Genomic DNA, 14,066 nt, shown 5'->3' on the forward strand with positions numbered 1-14,066 from the left:
AAGGGGAAAAAAGCATAAGTAATGACTAGGATAGGGACAATCAGAACATTCAAAGTCAAGGCTTTGAACCAACACTAAAAGGCAATTTAGGATCCTGGGCTGTGACACTCAGTGACAGCAGACAGATATCACACGAGAATGGGAAGCTTTACAAAGCCAGTAAGTGTGTTCTTCAAGGATTCCTGTCTTATATTCTTGGCATCCAAGGGTACCACCTAGATTCTGGGGGTCCCTCCTGAGGTCCTGGTTTATTCTAGAAAAATTCAGTAAAAGGTTTGTCTAAGACACTTAGTAGGACAGGTCAGTTCTTTTGAGACTCAGCTGGTTTATTCCCTCTCAAGTAAAGAAATAGCTGAGTATTTCAAATCCAACTTTAATCCATGGGCTCCAGGAGATACATACTTGGGCCAATTTACAGAGTGTCTGAATCAAAATACCTGTCTTTTGACCCATAGTTAGGTATTAACTACCTGAGTGAAGGTTGAGAAAATAAGGCTGATTAAAAGATCCTGTGCCCCCCCCCCTCCACGCAATGTTGAATAACAGTAGCCTGATGTTTGGTTTTGTCTACCTAGCAAAGACTCCTCAGCTGATTTTTTTCCTCAAAATGGATTTGCGGAATTTAGGAGGATTTACCTGTAACCGATCTCCATTTTTAAGCCAAGTGATTATAGGTGGGGGCACTGCATCTGATTTGCATTCCAATGTCACTTGTCTGTTCCGTAACACAGTGAAATCCTGGGACTCTTCAGTTCCAGCAATATTAGGGGGTACTGGGTATAAGAACAAACATATCAGAGGCTTGCAATAAACAAGATGTAAAATGATCTGTATTATCTTAGGTTTTCAACAAATGTTACTCCTGTTATGTAAAATAAGAGGCATAAACTTAAAACATTACTCATTCAATTTATGATATGGATGACTACAAATAATGGACTTTTTTTTTTTAAGCCTTACTCTGTACTTTCAGACACATAGAGTAATGAAATTCTTCCAAGAGCCACATGAATGACAGGATAAGTAATATAATCACATTACTATCACCACTTAACAGGTAAAGAAACTAAGGCACAAAGAAAGGATTTCTTGTCCAGGTTCCACACTTGGTAATGATTTTCTCTGAACATCAGATTTGAAAACTAATAAATGAGGGTCTGCCCATCATAACCTACAGAAATGTATACACTTTCTTAATATTCAGAAATGTATCTTTTTGTTAAAATGTTTTCATTTATTTTTGAGAGACAGAGAGAGAGTGCGATCAGGGGAGGGGCAGAGACAGAGGGGGACAGAGGATCTGAAACACTGACAGTAGAAAGCCCAACGCGGGGCTCAAACTCACGAACCGGGAGATCATGACCTGAGCCGATGTCAGACTCCTAATCAACTGAGCCACCCAGGCACCCCAGAAATGTATCTTTTAATGTGACTTGTCAATTAGTGGCAGGCTTAATGTGTGTGTAGGGCTGGTGAGAGGGGGGTACCCAAATAACAGATAATTTGCATTGCCTAGTCATCTAGGCTACAAGAATGAAATAAATATTTCCTTTTGGTTTGTTAAATGTTCCTTTCCATAAAGAGTAATTCCCATCTCTATGTTGAAATAATATTGGCCAGAGTTTAATTGGCCCAACTTTTCTAGAAGGTAATTTGGGAATAAATTTCAAAGTCTTAAATGTGTGTGTGTGTGTGTGTGTGTGTGTGTGTGTATGTAATCAAGCAAGTGTACTTACAGAAATTTATCAAAATAAACTAATTAAGGAAACAGGACAATATATATATACACAAAGATGTCTATAACAGTATTGCATATACTCGTGAAAACAGAACAGTTTAAATATCTGAAAATAGGGAATGGATTAAATAAATGATGGCATATTCATAAAATGGGGCACTAGGCCATCACTAAAAATTATTATAAAAATATGGTTTTTGACATGAAAACATGTTCATAATGCCATTAAGAGAGATGAAAATGAAGTTAAATACTACATGTCGTATGAGATATTTCTGTGACATCTGTATGCAAAAAGGCCTTTGTGTGGTAAGACCGGGTGACATATTTTCTTATTTATTGTAATTTATATTCTATGACTGGAAATCAATAACCATGAATTATTTGTGCAGGAACAAAATAAATAAGTCAAAAAGTCCATGGAAGTTTTTCAAGAAGGACTTGGTCAGCCAAATATAAGAACCAGATTTGCAAAATATATATTTCCTTATGTAGAAACATATGATGGAGTTGCTCATGCTCCATAAATTATGGCTTCTAATTAGGTATATGATAGATGGTAGGAAATTTTGCCAAATTTACCATGCACTCTCACTAAATATTCTTTATCATCATCTCCTGCAGTACTGGATGCCAGACATGTGTACCTTCCTGTATCCTCCACCTGCAAAATCCAAATAGGTGAATTACACAATGTTAACTTGTCAGTTTCAGTGACGAGAATAAGTATTTACTAGAATGAATGTAAAAGTCTCACACAAAGCAAGGTATCATTTAGGATAGCACAACAATTAAAATTTAATAAACTATTTTAACATTTGTGATTAGCACTCTGATAGTGAGCACTGCTTGGCATCTCTATCATATATAAAACGATGTTTTAAGAGGGTTTCAATATTTGATTTCAGAACATTTGCATGTTAGGTATATTTAATGATCACAGAAAAGGCAGTTGTATGTAGGACCCCACACCATACATGACAGACTAGATATACAATGTTTATTGAACCCGTTAGTATTTATCGATTTAAATGGTATCTTCCATTTAAAAGTTCAACTGGCATCTTCCTGAAGAAAATAAAATGCAATTTAAGTAAACAAATAAAATATCAGGTTATTTAAATAAAGTACATTAATACCATATTTTGAATCTACCTTTGGTAAACATGGTGAAACAAAAGAGCTATATTATGTAACCCGGCTGTAAACAGTGTCAGACAGAATAATCTACTCGTATCTGACTAAAACCAGAAACATTTCTTTAAAAACCCTGTGCATACTTTCCACTGAAAGTGTGAGCCTTCCTTCATATGTTTGACATTGTGTAGACACAGCCCATGCTTACGTACCCATAAAATATACTCTGGGAAACAGATGATCTTACTTCTGTGAAAAATGTATTTTGGAAAAGCAGAAAAATCCCGTTTTCATTTATTTTTACTACTTGAACATTACTAGAATATTGTGAGTTTTTGAATTCTTGCATTCAAAATTGACTTTATAAGTTATGGAAAAACTGTTTTGTAGGTTGCAAAAACTCCTTTGAAAAAATTTAAGACTGGTATGTTTGCAAAAATACTTAAATGCAACTTTAAGAAGCACGACACTCACATAGTCCTTCAATTAAGAATTCAAAATGATGGACCACTGCCTGGAGAATAATTTATGAATTTACCATCAATGTTTAAAACCTTTAAAAATCAACTTTTCTCTATCAACTAATTTTATTCCCAGTTAATATTGCTCACCCCCAATTGTTTTGACTTAACCAAACTTGAACTATCATTCAAGTCTACTGTTAAGTCTTTACCTCCTCCAATAAATATTTCCTGACAACCTGTGCCCTTCTGCATGCCTACAGTCATTATATTTAGCTACATTTTCTAAACTGTGTTCTGTTTATAGAGGGTTTGAAAAGGTACAGTTAATCAAGATTTCTCTAGAGCAGTATTTTGTGGAATTGTTGACATGCACTATGGTTCACAAAGAAGAGGATGGTATAGTATGTAAGGTTTTCCAACTGTATTTGGTCACAGAATTTCCCCCAGTGGAATAACTCACAGAACTAGACTTTGATGGAAGATATTTTAGGAAACTCTTGTCTCTAGCACACAATTTGGAATTTGCAAAGCATCCACTATGTGCCAGTCATAACTATATGCTATAGTTGCATACACGAAAAGACAAAGTTCAGATAAGTGAAATTTAATGTAGTAAGTGCTATAATAGAGATACGTACAAAATGTTGTGAAAACACAGAAGAGCAGAGGAACCAAGATCAGTCTTGGGAGTTAATAATATTTAATTTTCTACTTTGAAAATATCTTGAATGTTTTTTTTTAACTGTTTCTTTTCCTAATTTTATCATGTGTGTAGTTTTATGTACTCTAGACAACTGGAAACTTCTGGAAGGCTGAGACATGTTTTATGTATTATGTTTGTATTCTCCACAATAGCTAGTGCATGTGGGTCACCAACTAATACTCTGTGGGATCTTTGTCTCCTTTTGTTACAACCCAACTATATAATATTTCCATTTAAGACCTACTGTGATGTGGCCTTAATCTTCATTTAGGGTTTATTTACCATCATTTCTTTGTTTTTATAATTCGATTCCACACAGTTTCCTTTCCCTTTATGTTACAAAATTCTTCTGGATCTGTTATCTGTTGAAATTATAACATTCAAGGGTTTTCATTCAGTAAGTGGTTTAACAATTTAACTCGAGTTTCCTCTGAGTTACTGCAATGTTTGTTGGAGAGAAAAGAGGGGAATGGAAGGCGTGTTCTCCTTGTTACTGAAACCAGAAATGTGCTGAGTTCCACTGGTAAGGCTTTTGAACCCAATGTAGGATCGAGATCCAGCTCTATCACCAAACTTGTCATGCAAGTACTAATCTCTCTGTGCCTGTTCCTGGCTGTGTAGAGTGGAGATAAAGACATTCCCTCAAAGAGTTGTCATGAGAGTCATTGGTGTGATAGAGCCCAGAGCTGAACATAGGACTGACACAGTAGACAATTTATAACCCTTAGCTCTCTTTTTCCGGCTCCCTTTCCTTCCTCTTTTCTCAGTGAAAAAGCACACAGAATATAATTAAATAATTTGTTATTCCAGGTTTAAAGGAACAATGATTATGATAATGACAATAGCAGCAGGAAAAACAACAATTCCATCTAACTCTATTTAACATTACTACATGCCTATGGCACCAGTCTAGGCACATCATGTTAGATGATCTCTGAAATTCTGAAGTGTAGGAGTTAGGTATTATTACTATTTTTATCCCAAAGTTACAAATGAGGGTATTAGGGCACAGATGGAGAATATCTGTAATATAAGGTTTGTCTTTGTTAGTAAAACAGAAGATTGTTATAATAAGACATCCCAGACATGCTTCTCTTTAATATTTTTAATTTTGGATGAATTTCTTTAAACACAAACTAAAAGAACAGTCAATTTTACTGAATTGATTGAAAAATTGTATCTGTTCAGATTCGTATGTCTCCTAGTTCATTTTGGAGACCAGAAATGCTCTTTGAGACCTCATATGTATATATGTTGGATTGTTTTTTGCCACTTTTGTCAAGGGCTGCATGGTACAAATTAAGAGCTTCAGGAAATATATTATCACTTATAGCACTGAGAAAAATTCGCAGAAATTAAAGCATCTTGCTTTCTTCTGAGTTTAATATGATACTCCTACTGCTCTTTTAGTCATGTTACCTTGTGTCTACCCAATCAGAACCATACCATAGAACCAATTTACCCATTTTTAAGGTTACAGAGAGAGATCTGCGTCTTTGGACTTGATTTGTATCTGAGATTTGGATTATAAAACATAATTTCTCCATTAGCAAGTGAGAGGTTTAACCCAGGATTAAATAACTTTTTGACTTTGATACTTACCTGGGCACTAGATATTTGAAGGACCTCTCCACCTCCAAGAGTTTGTATCTGTTCTGTCTGTGGGAGGGGCCTTCCATCCTTCATCCAGGTAATTTTAGGAGTTGGAATTCCAGAAGCAAAGCAGTTAAGTTCAAGTGGATTATTAACAATCACTGATATCTCTACAGGTTCTTCAGATCCATTGATATGAGGTGGTTCTATTTAAAGGGAATTAAAAACAACAACAAAATAAACTTGCTGTTTGATAAAATACTGCTGATTAGAAAAACTTTAAAAGAAAATTCAACTCAAATGTATGTTCTTATAATATAAATTGGTTAAAACAAAGATACCAAAATAATTCCTACACGCTATTACCTGTTGTCACTGGCACTATTTTAAGAGGGACAGATCATGCCTATTATAGATCATGAAGTAAATGGAAAGGTAATTATAGCTCAGCATTTGGGATTCAGATAATTAGAGGAGTCTTACCTAACTGCAAAGATTTGAAAACAATAAAAACTAAAGCCATCTTGTATCATTGTTTAAGGAGACATACTTAAACATAGCAGTGTGTTTTTGTACCTTCTAGATATCTATTGTTTAAAGCAACAGGCAAATGTTATGGAATTTTGCTATCATCTTTTCCGTGCAGAACTGTAGGAGGAAACAATGACTAAGCAGAAGAAAAAATGGTTACATTTGGAGACTATTTCTGCATAAAACACATTTGTTATGTCTGGGCAGAAATAATTTCCTTTTTTGTTATTTATATTTCTAAATTACCTTTCTCAAGAGGATGTTAAAGAATCTAAACACTTGGAAGAAACATTAACATTCCTTAGTCCAACTACTCTCAAGTTTAGGAATCCCTTTAAAACAGTCTTTCCATACAATGATCATTCAAGTTTTCTATGAACATTTCCAGCTTACTATTTCACAAGGCAGCCAAAATAGTTGTTGGACAGCTCCAAGGATTAGACTTTTTTTTTTTTTTTTTTTTAAGTCAGGCACACAGTTTAGAACAGAGGTTTACAGCAGAACATCTGGAGTCAAAGAGCCTGAGTTTGGAGTCCTGGCTCCAACAATTATTAGGTTAGTGCATTTGGGCAAACCTCTAAAATAAGGACAGCACTATTATTTAACTAATAGGATCATGGTGAGCATTCGATGAGATAATCTATAAACTACACAGTTCTCTTGTGTTTCTGAATACGTTTTATTTTATAATTAAAGGTTTTAAAAAAGTTATTACTATTTCAATGTCTACCACAGCTCTTGGTATTTTTTTTTCCTTCAAATTTTTATTAAATTCTGGTTAGTTAGCATATGGTGTAATATTGTTTTCAGGAGTGGAATCTAGTGATTCATCACTTACATACAATATCCAGTGCTCAATACAAGAGCCCTCCTCATTACCCACCACCCAGCTATTGGTATTATTATTAAAATCTGCTTACTTAAAGAAAAAAATCCACCCATGGTTTTCATTTTCCTTTCTGGGGAAAGATAATACATTAAATCTATACTCCTTTTCAGATTGTAATGAAAAAGTCAGAGTTTCTTAACCACTGATCCGTTCTTTTTTACTTTCTTCCATCTTATGTATTGCTGTCAAAATCCATTTTATTAAGTGCATTTTAGAATGATCCAAAATTTCTTATTTAAAGTATTTCAGTGTCTCCATGTTGCTTACTGAATTAAAGAAAAACTCCTTATCATGGCTTCCAAAGCTTAATCAATAAGGCCTTTATTTATCTTTATAACATCATGTACTTTTAATATACTTATATGTAACCTAGGCTTCAAATTACACTACTTCTTTTCCCTCAACAAGTCCAGTCTTTTCTTGCTCTGTGACTTTACTAATGTTATTCCTTCTACTGGAACATTCTCCAATAGCCCCATCCCATAACTGAGCATGTTCAAATACTATCAAGGTCACATTAAGGTCATTAAATTTATCTCTAAAAACTATAAATCCTCTCTTGATTCTCTCAACATCAACAATAAAATTTCTATCCCGTATCACTCAAAAGCACTTATCTGATTTTCCATTTGACTTACAGTCAATTCTTTATTCCTTTTACTTATTGGTTATTTACCATGTGCCAATCGCTGTGGATGCAAAGACTAATCAGGCATAGCCTTTAGCCTCAAAAGCTTACAGTCACTAGATTGAAAACAACAGCAGCGTAATAGAAACAACATGCTCCCACCTGATTCAAACCCCGGTCACCAGGTCTTACAGATGTTAAGTGATTGTGAACAATTTTATTCTGGGACTTGTTCATATGTCTTATACTTTGGACAAAGTAGGAGGTGCACATACTCTGATGACTCCAGAACTTATGCTTTTAGCTTAGATCTCTCTTCCGAGCTCAAGACCCATAAATCTAATTATTAGATAAACATCTCCAGTGAAATGTTTGGACACTACTTCACTCTCAACATGTATTCAGACTGAACCTGTTATCTTATCCCTCCAAACCTGGCCCCTTTCCAGCATTTCCTGCATTTATTCATTCAGTCACATAAGCCTGAAACTAGGAGTCATTTTTGATATCTTCTTCTTCATCACTCTCCTATGTCCAAATCCTCATGTAAGTCCTACTACTTCTACCTGAAATCATTTCTAAATACATTTTTCCTCTCACCTCCATTACTAATCTGAGTTACAATACTATTTACTTGGACTAACATCGCCTCTTTTCTGGATCTAGGCACCCACCCAATATTATCTACCTCTTTGTTTCCTTCACATTATCAGAGTCAGTTTTGTTGGGGCTATCAGTAAAAACTACATTTCCTAGCCTCTGTAGTAGATAGTAGATGGAGTGATATGTGACGATTCTGAGCAATGAGATATAAATGGAAGTGGTTTTGTGGGACTTCTAAGAAAATCTCTAGAGGAGCAACTCTTCACCCTGCCTATTTTTCCTGTTCTGTTGTTGAATCTACTGATGCTGGTGGTGAGCACACAATGCATGATCACTGACAACCATGATGTAAAGGTCAAGAGAACTGTAAATATCTGAACTGGTTAACCAACACAGCTACTGCCTACCTCTAGACATCTCACTCAGCAAGAAAAACAAAAGTTACTTGTTCAAGCTGCCATACTTAGCCTCTGCTATTCACAGCCAAACACAATTCCTAATAATACATGGGTCTCTCAGAATCCACTCTTGTCCTGCTCCAAGTAGCTCTCCACTTTGCACTCAGAGTGGTCTTATCAAACTGCAACTCTACTCATGGCATTCCACTTACTAGAACTTTTAATGGCTTCCCATTGTTCTATGATAAAAACCAAACTCTTAATGTGATCAACAAACCCCTTCACAGCCTGGACCCTGTCGAAACTCCTTAGCTTTACTTTGTATGAGCATTTTCCCTTGTTTTCATCATTCTTCTTACATTGGACTTTTCAGAACCACTAATACACCATGACACCTCCCACCATGTGGAGAGCATTAAGCTAAGAATAGCCGTTCCCCAGGTTAAGATGGTTGCTTTCAGATTTGGAGTGTAGCGCTGATCCAAGTAAAGAGCTTTTCAGGTTTTTAATGGAATTAGCTTTCAACAGATGTTGAAATGCTGAAACTTCTCATCTTTCTGCCGAGCCAGTTTTCAAATCTGTTTTAAGAAAATATTATCCTTATAAACCCTGCAGCTAAAAAGGTTGTTCTTTGTACACTATGCTAACAGTATCACTGATATTTTCTTCCTTAGTTTTCTACGTTGAGAAATGCTCTGGGTTGTGATTCTGCTGCTGGGTTCTTGAATTCCTAGAGGAGTATGCTTTCTCTCTTACCACACTGCCACGTGTTGGACCGGGCCATATGTTGCATACATGGTAGGTGTTCAGCACTTCTTTGTTGCATGATGACTAGAAACATGCCTGGCACATAATGTATAGTCAATGTACAAGATCACATTTCTGTCATCTCTTGTTATTCCTGATACTCTGTGAATTGGTGTACCGGAATTTGTTACTCCACCCCTCCTTACAGATGCACACTTTCTTGTGTCTTTTGTCTCTAAATACCCTGGAGTAGCACCTCCCCTACCACCCTTCATTCTATGGAACACCTGTCTACACCGCAGTCTCCTCTTTGTTTGTTTAGATAGTATTATGCCTCCCTCTATAGTTAAAACCCCTTTTATTTATTTTTTAAATTTTTTTAAATGTTTATTTATTTTTGAGACAGAGAGAGAGAGAGAGCATGGACAGAGGAGGGTCAGAGAAAGAGGGAGACACAGAATCTGAAACAGGCTCCAGGCTCTGAGCTGTCAGTACAGAGCCCGACGTGGAGTTTGAACTCACGGACCGCGAGATAACGACCTGAGCCGAAGTCGGACGCTTAACCGACTGAGCCACCCAGGCGCCCCAGTTAAAACCCCCTTTAATGCAGCTAGCAAGTATCTAATTCCATTCGATTCAATCCAACGAATAAACCTCACGTGTCAAATGCCAAGCTAAATCTTGGGAATACAGCAATAAGAAAGATGGGTACTGCCCATCACAGAGCTTAACTAAGGATGAAGCAGACTTTTAACGTTATCCAAATGATTAAATTGGTATAGGTACTATGAGAAAGATTACAGGGCATCCTGAAAACATAGGCTAGCCTCTTGCCAAAATTATTCTTATTGTTCCTTGTGAGGTACATTTTGTTTGCTGAGGAGGCTGATGTTTTACGGACATTGTAGTGAAAAAACAAACTAAACTCCAAAAATAATTAATTATTAAAATAGTTCATCTCATTCATCCTCATTTCTCTTCCAAAGTCAAAATTTTTTATTTCAAGTAAATGGGGTGTTTTCTCTTTATAGTAATTGTGTGTAGAACATTGTAATACTCATTTCAAATATTCATTTTAATGCACACAAGAGTAAATGGAAGTAGACTCTTTGAAATGACTATGATAACTATCATCTATAATTGGATCACTTGGAAAGATTGTGTGAAAGAACATAAAATAGTATACATACTATGCTTTTCCATCAAATTGCAATTTATCAAGAGCTTTTCGTTCTTGAAAAAACTTAAAAATCTACTTAGCGATTGGTTGTATGACTTTGTTAATGAATAATGTTTTACAAGTAGAAGTTTTCATCTTTTAAACAGAGGGGAAACAAAATAATTTAAATTTAACATGCTTCAGGTAAGAGTACACCTAGATAGGGGCACCTGGGTGGCTCAGTCGGTTAAGCATCCAACTTCAGGTCAGGGCATGAACTCATGGTTTGTGGGTTCAAGCCCTGTGTCAGGCTCTGTGCTGACAGCTCAGAGCCTGGAGCCTGCTTTGGACTGTATGCCTCTTCTTCTCTCTCTGCCCCTCCCCTGCTCCCACTCTGTTTCTCTCTCTCTTAAAAATAAACATTAAAAATTAAAAAAAAAAAAGAGTAGGGATGCCTGGGAGGCTCAGTTGGTTAAGCGTCCAACTTTGGCTCAGGTCATGTCTCACAGTTTGTGGGTTTGAGCCCTGTGTCAGGCTCTGAGCTGTCAGCACAGAGCCTGGAGCCTGCTTCGGCTTCTATGTCTCCCTCTCTCTCTGCCCCTCCCTTGCTCATGCTCTGTCTCAAAAATAAAATAAACACACACACACACACACACACACACACAGAGTAAACCTAGGTAAATTACAAAACAGAAATGTGAAATGCAATGAATATTTATAAATTTTGTCGCTGTAGTAAGTGATTCTAAGAATTACATTTATTTACTAAATCTCTATTGTCACTTGTTTCCCTATTATTGAATGTTTACCTACCCAGGACCTTCAGGTTAAAGTGTTTGCTGACTTCTCCAGCTTCATTTGAGGCAATGCAGATGTACCTTCCTGAATCTTCAGTCTCTGCTTTGATAAGCTGAAGAACCATTCCTTGAGTGCTTACTGTAAGACGGGTATTAAGACCCAGAGGCTGGCCATCTCTAAGCCAAGACATCCTGGGAGTTGGAGTTCCATCTGTAAAGCACGTCATGGAGGCAGAACTACCCTTGACAACTGTGATCTCCTCTGTTCCCATCGCATTGTCCAGATTTGGTGGCACTATATAGAAAACAACAGGTAAAACTTACACATCTATTATAAATTGAGACCAACTTAGATTAAAAAAAAATTTTTATGGTTCAGTTAGTTATATAGTATTTCTGTGATCTACTAAAATATAGAATTTAAAATAGCATATAAATAATTACTGCCTATAATAAAAAAAGGTATTGGATAGGCTAAATAGTAATCTCCCAAAATATTAGCAATGAAACCTCAGGACTGTTTTCTTGCAGAACATACAAAATTAAACTGTTTTAAGTTTTGGCCATTTTTGAACTTTTTAGGTTTGTCTCTTTAATTTGTTATAATGCATATTATAATTACAGAAGTATACTTTCAACTGCTGCATGTGGAATAAATAAAATAATACCAATTTCTAGAGTATTATACAATGTCTGTATTATATAGAGTATTATATAATCCATCAAAATTCATTTGTAGGCTATAGTAAATAGTTCCTTAACTGTTCTCAGATGTTCTTTGGGATGTAGAAATTTGGACCAGTAAACCTTAATATTTCAGAAATGGAATGTTTTAGGTTGTCTCTCCATCTACACACATACACACACAAAGACATACATATGCACATATTCATTTATATTTTAAATACTCTAAATGTACCACTAATATTATTAGAAAACATTCTGAACTTTCTCTTTGTATGAAAAGACTGGTCCTTGTGTTCAGATTGAAATGCAATTTTTAAAAATTTAGATTTGACTTAATGCAAGATTCCAGGTTAGAAGAGTATTTTGACAGATAGTATGTTCCAATATGGACCCTTTGGGAGAAAACACATTCTTTCTTAGTTACTAAAATCGTATTTTACCAGTTCTTCTGATATGTCAATATCTAAATATAAGCCTTTTGCTTAATATTGGACACATAGTAAAATACTAGGGGCATCTTCGTGACATACCAAAAACTTGAAGACTATAATGTTTATTATCCACCCCAGCTCTGTTGGAGGCCACACAAGTGTACTCAGCAACATCAGACACCTGAGCTCTCACAATCCTGAAAAACAATTTGACCCCATATTTCATAATTTAATCCCATTCAACATATACAAAGAAAATATTTCTAATTTATACACAGATTATGAGTTATGCTGGGAAATTTTAGTTATGAGGGTTACAAAATACAGATGCCTCAAATGCAATTTGTTCCACAAAGTTAATCAGGCACTGACAGTATGCTATTAAAAATATAACATAATTTAAGAGTGAATATTTTTCAAATATACATTAATAAAGAATGATACTAACATGAAAATCACATGATTGTGGTAGGCATCTTCGTATTACCTTTCCATAGAAAGTTTTATCTAAAATAGTAGTTCTTGGAAATACATATGCGATACATACATCTGTCTGTGCAAGACCTGTTTTATACAAATTTACTAAAATGTGAGCATTTAAATAAGAATAAAAAACCATTTCAATTTTATTGTTGTTATCCTCTCTCTTCTAAAAAGATAGTGAAAGGGAAAAATAAACAACAGCGAAACCTGATGAAAAAAACATTTCTTAAACACCATTTAGATGAGGTTAAAGCCTGCAGTCACAGTGACTTTATCTGTCTAGCAAATCACATATAATCAAAGCTGACCTGATAACCTGCCCTCCTGAGAGCAACCGGATATGGGAGGAGAGAGGCAGAGGAAGTCCATTCTTTAGCCAGTTGATCTGTGGTAGAGGTGTCCCTGTGGCTCTACATTCAATATTTATTGAAGTATCCACCAAAGCCATTAGTTTCTCTGCTTCTTCTTTATTACCCCTAATTGCGGGTGGAACTATGTCCCGCAGAAAATGAGAATGAGAGAGAGAATGGGTGGGGTGTGCATTACTAGTTCAAATCATTTCAACTACAATTGCCCATACTGCTGCTTATCCCAAAAGGAACAGCAGTGACGTCAGATTTTAAAACTAAATGCTCCAGACACCTACTGCTAGAATTTTTATTTCTACTGATAGATTCCTAAGGTGGGATAGTCAAAAGAGAGTGAAATTTCACATTTACCGTAGACATTCAAGTTAAAAATTCGGTCTTCTTCTCCAGCAGGATTAGTAGCGACGCATGTGTATTTCCCCACATTGGATGGGAGAGCTCCGTAAATGTTTAATGTGCTGCCATCTGCAGTCACCCTATAGAAAACGCCACAACAAAGGCACTGAGATGATTCATGTGAAGCTTAGAGCTTGAAAACTCACTCTGGGTTATTGTGTTCTTTAAAGAAATACCACCATAAAATGCACATTCATCTTAGATATATAATGGTTCATATCTTTTTCACTAAGTATACGGAGGTCTGTTAAACTCAGAGCTAGTGAAACTGGAGATTTCAGGCAACCAACTGAAATTCTACAGAACCAACTAAA

General features: G+C 35.8%; 1 protein-coding gene across 1 annotated transcript in view; it reads right to left on the reverse strand.

The window, feature by feature from the left end:
* HMCN1 (hemicentin 1) overlaps positions 1-14,066 on the reverse strand; it is a 463,190-nt gene that overhangs the window by 72,018 nt on the left and 377,106 nt on the right. The window contains exons 65-71 of the mRNA XM_030302673.1: positions 13,708-13,832; positions 13,297-13,480; positions 12,605-12,702; positions 11,404-11,682; positions 5,645-5,841; positions 2,321-2,402; positions 637-773 (exon numbers count right to left, since the gene is read on the reverse strand). Coding sequence (XP_030158533.1) covers positions 637-773; positions 2,321-2,402; positions 5,645-5,841; positions 11,404-11,682; positions 12,605-12,702; positions 13,297-13,480; positions 13,708-13,832 — 1,102 coding nt within the window. The remainder of the gene's footprint in view (positions 1-636; positions 774-2,320; positions 2,403-5,644; positions 5,842-11,403; positions 11,683-12,604; positions 12,703-13,296; positions 13,481-13,707; positions 13,833-14,066) is intronic.

This window comes from Lynx canadensis, chromosome F1 (genome assembly GCF_007474595.2).
Source record: "Lynx canadensis isolate LIC74 chromosome F1, mLynCan4.pri.v2, whole genome shotgun sequence".
Taxonomy (NCBI): Eukaryota; Metazoa; Chordata; class Mammalia; order Carnivora; family Felidae; genus Lynx; species Lynx canadensis.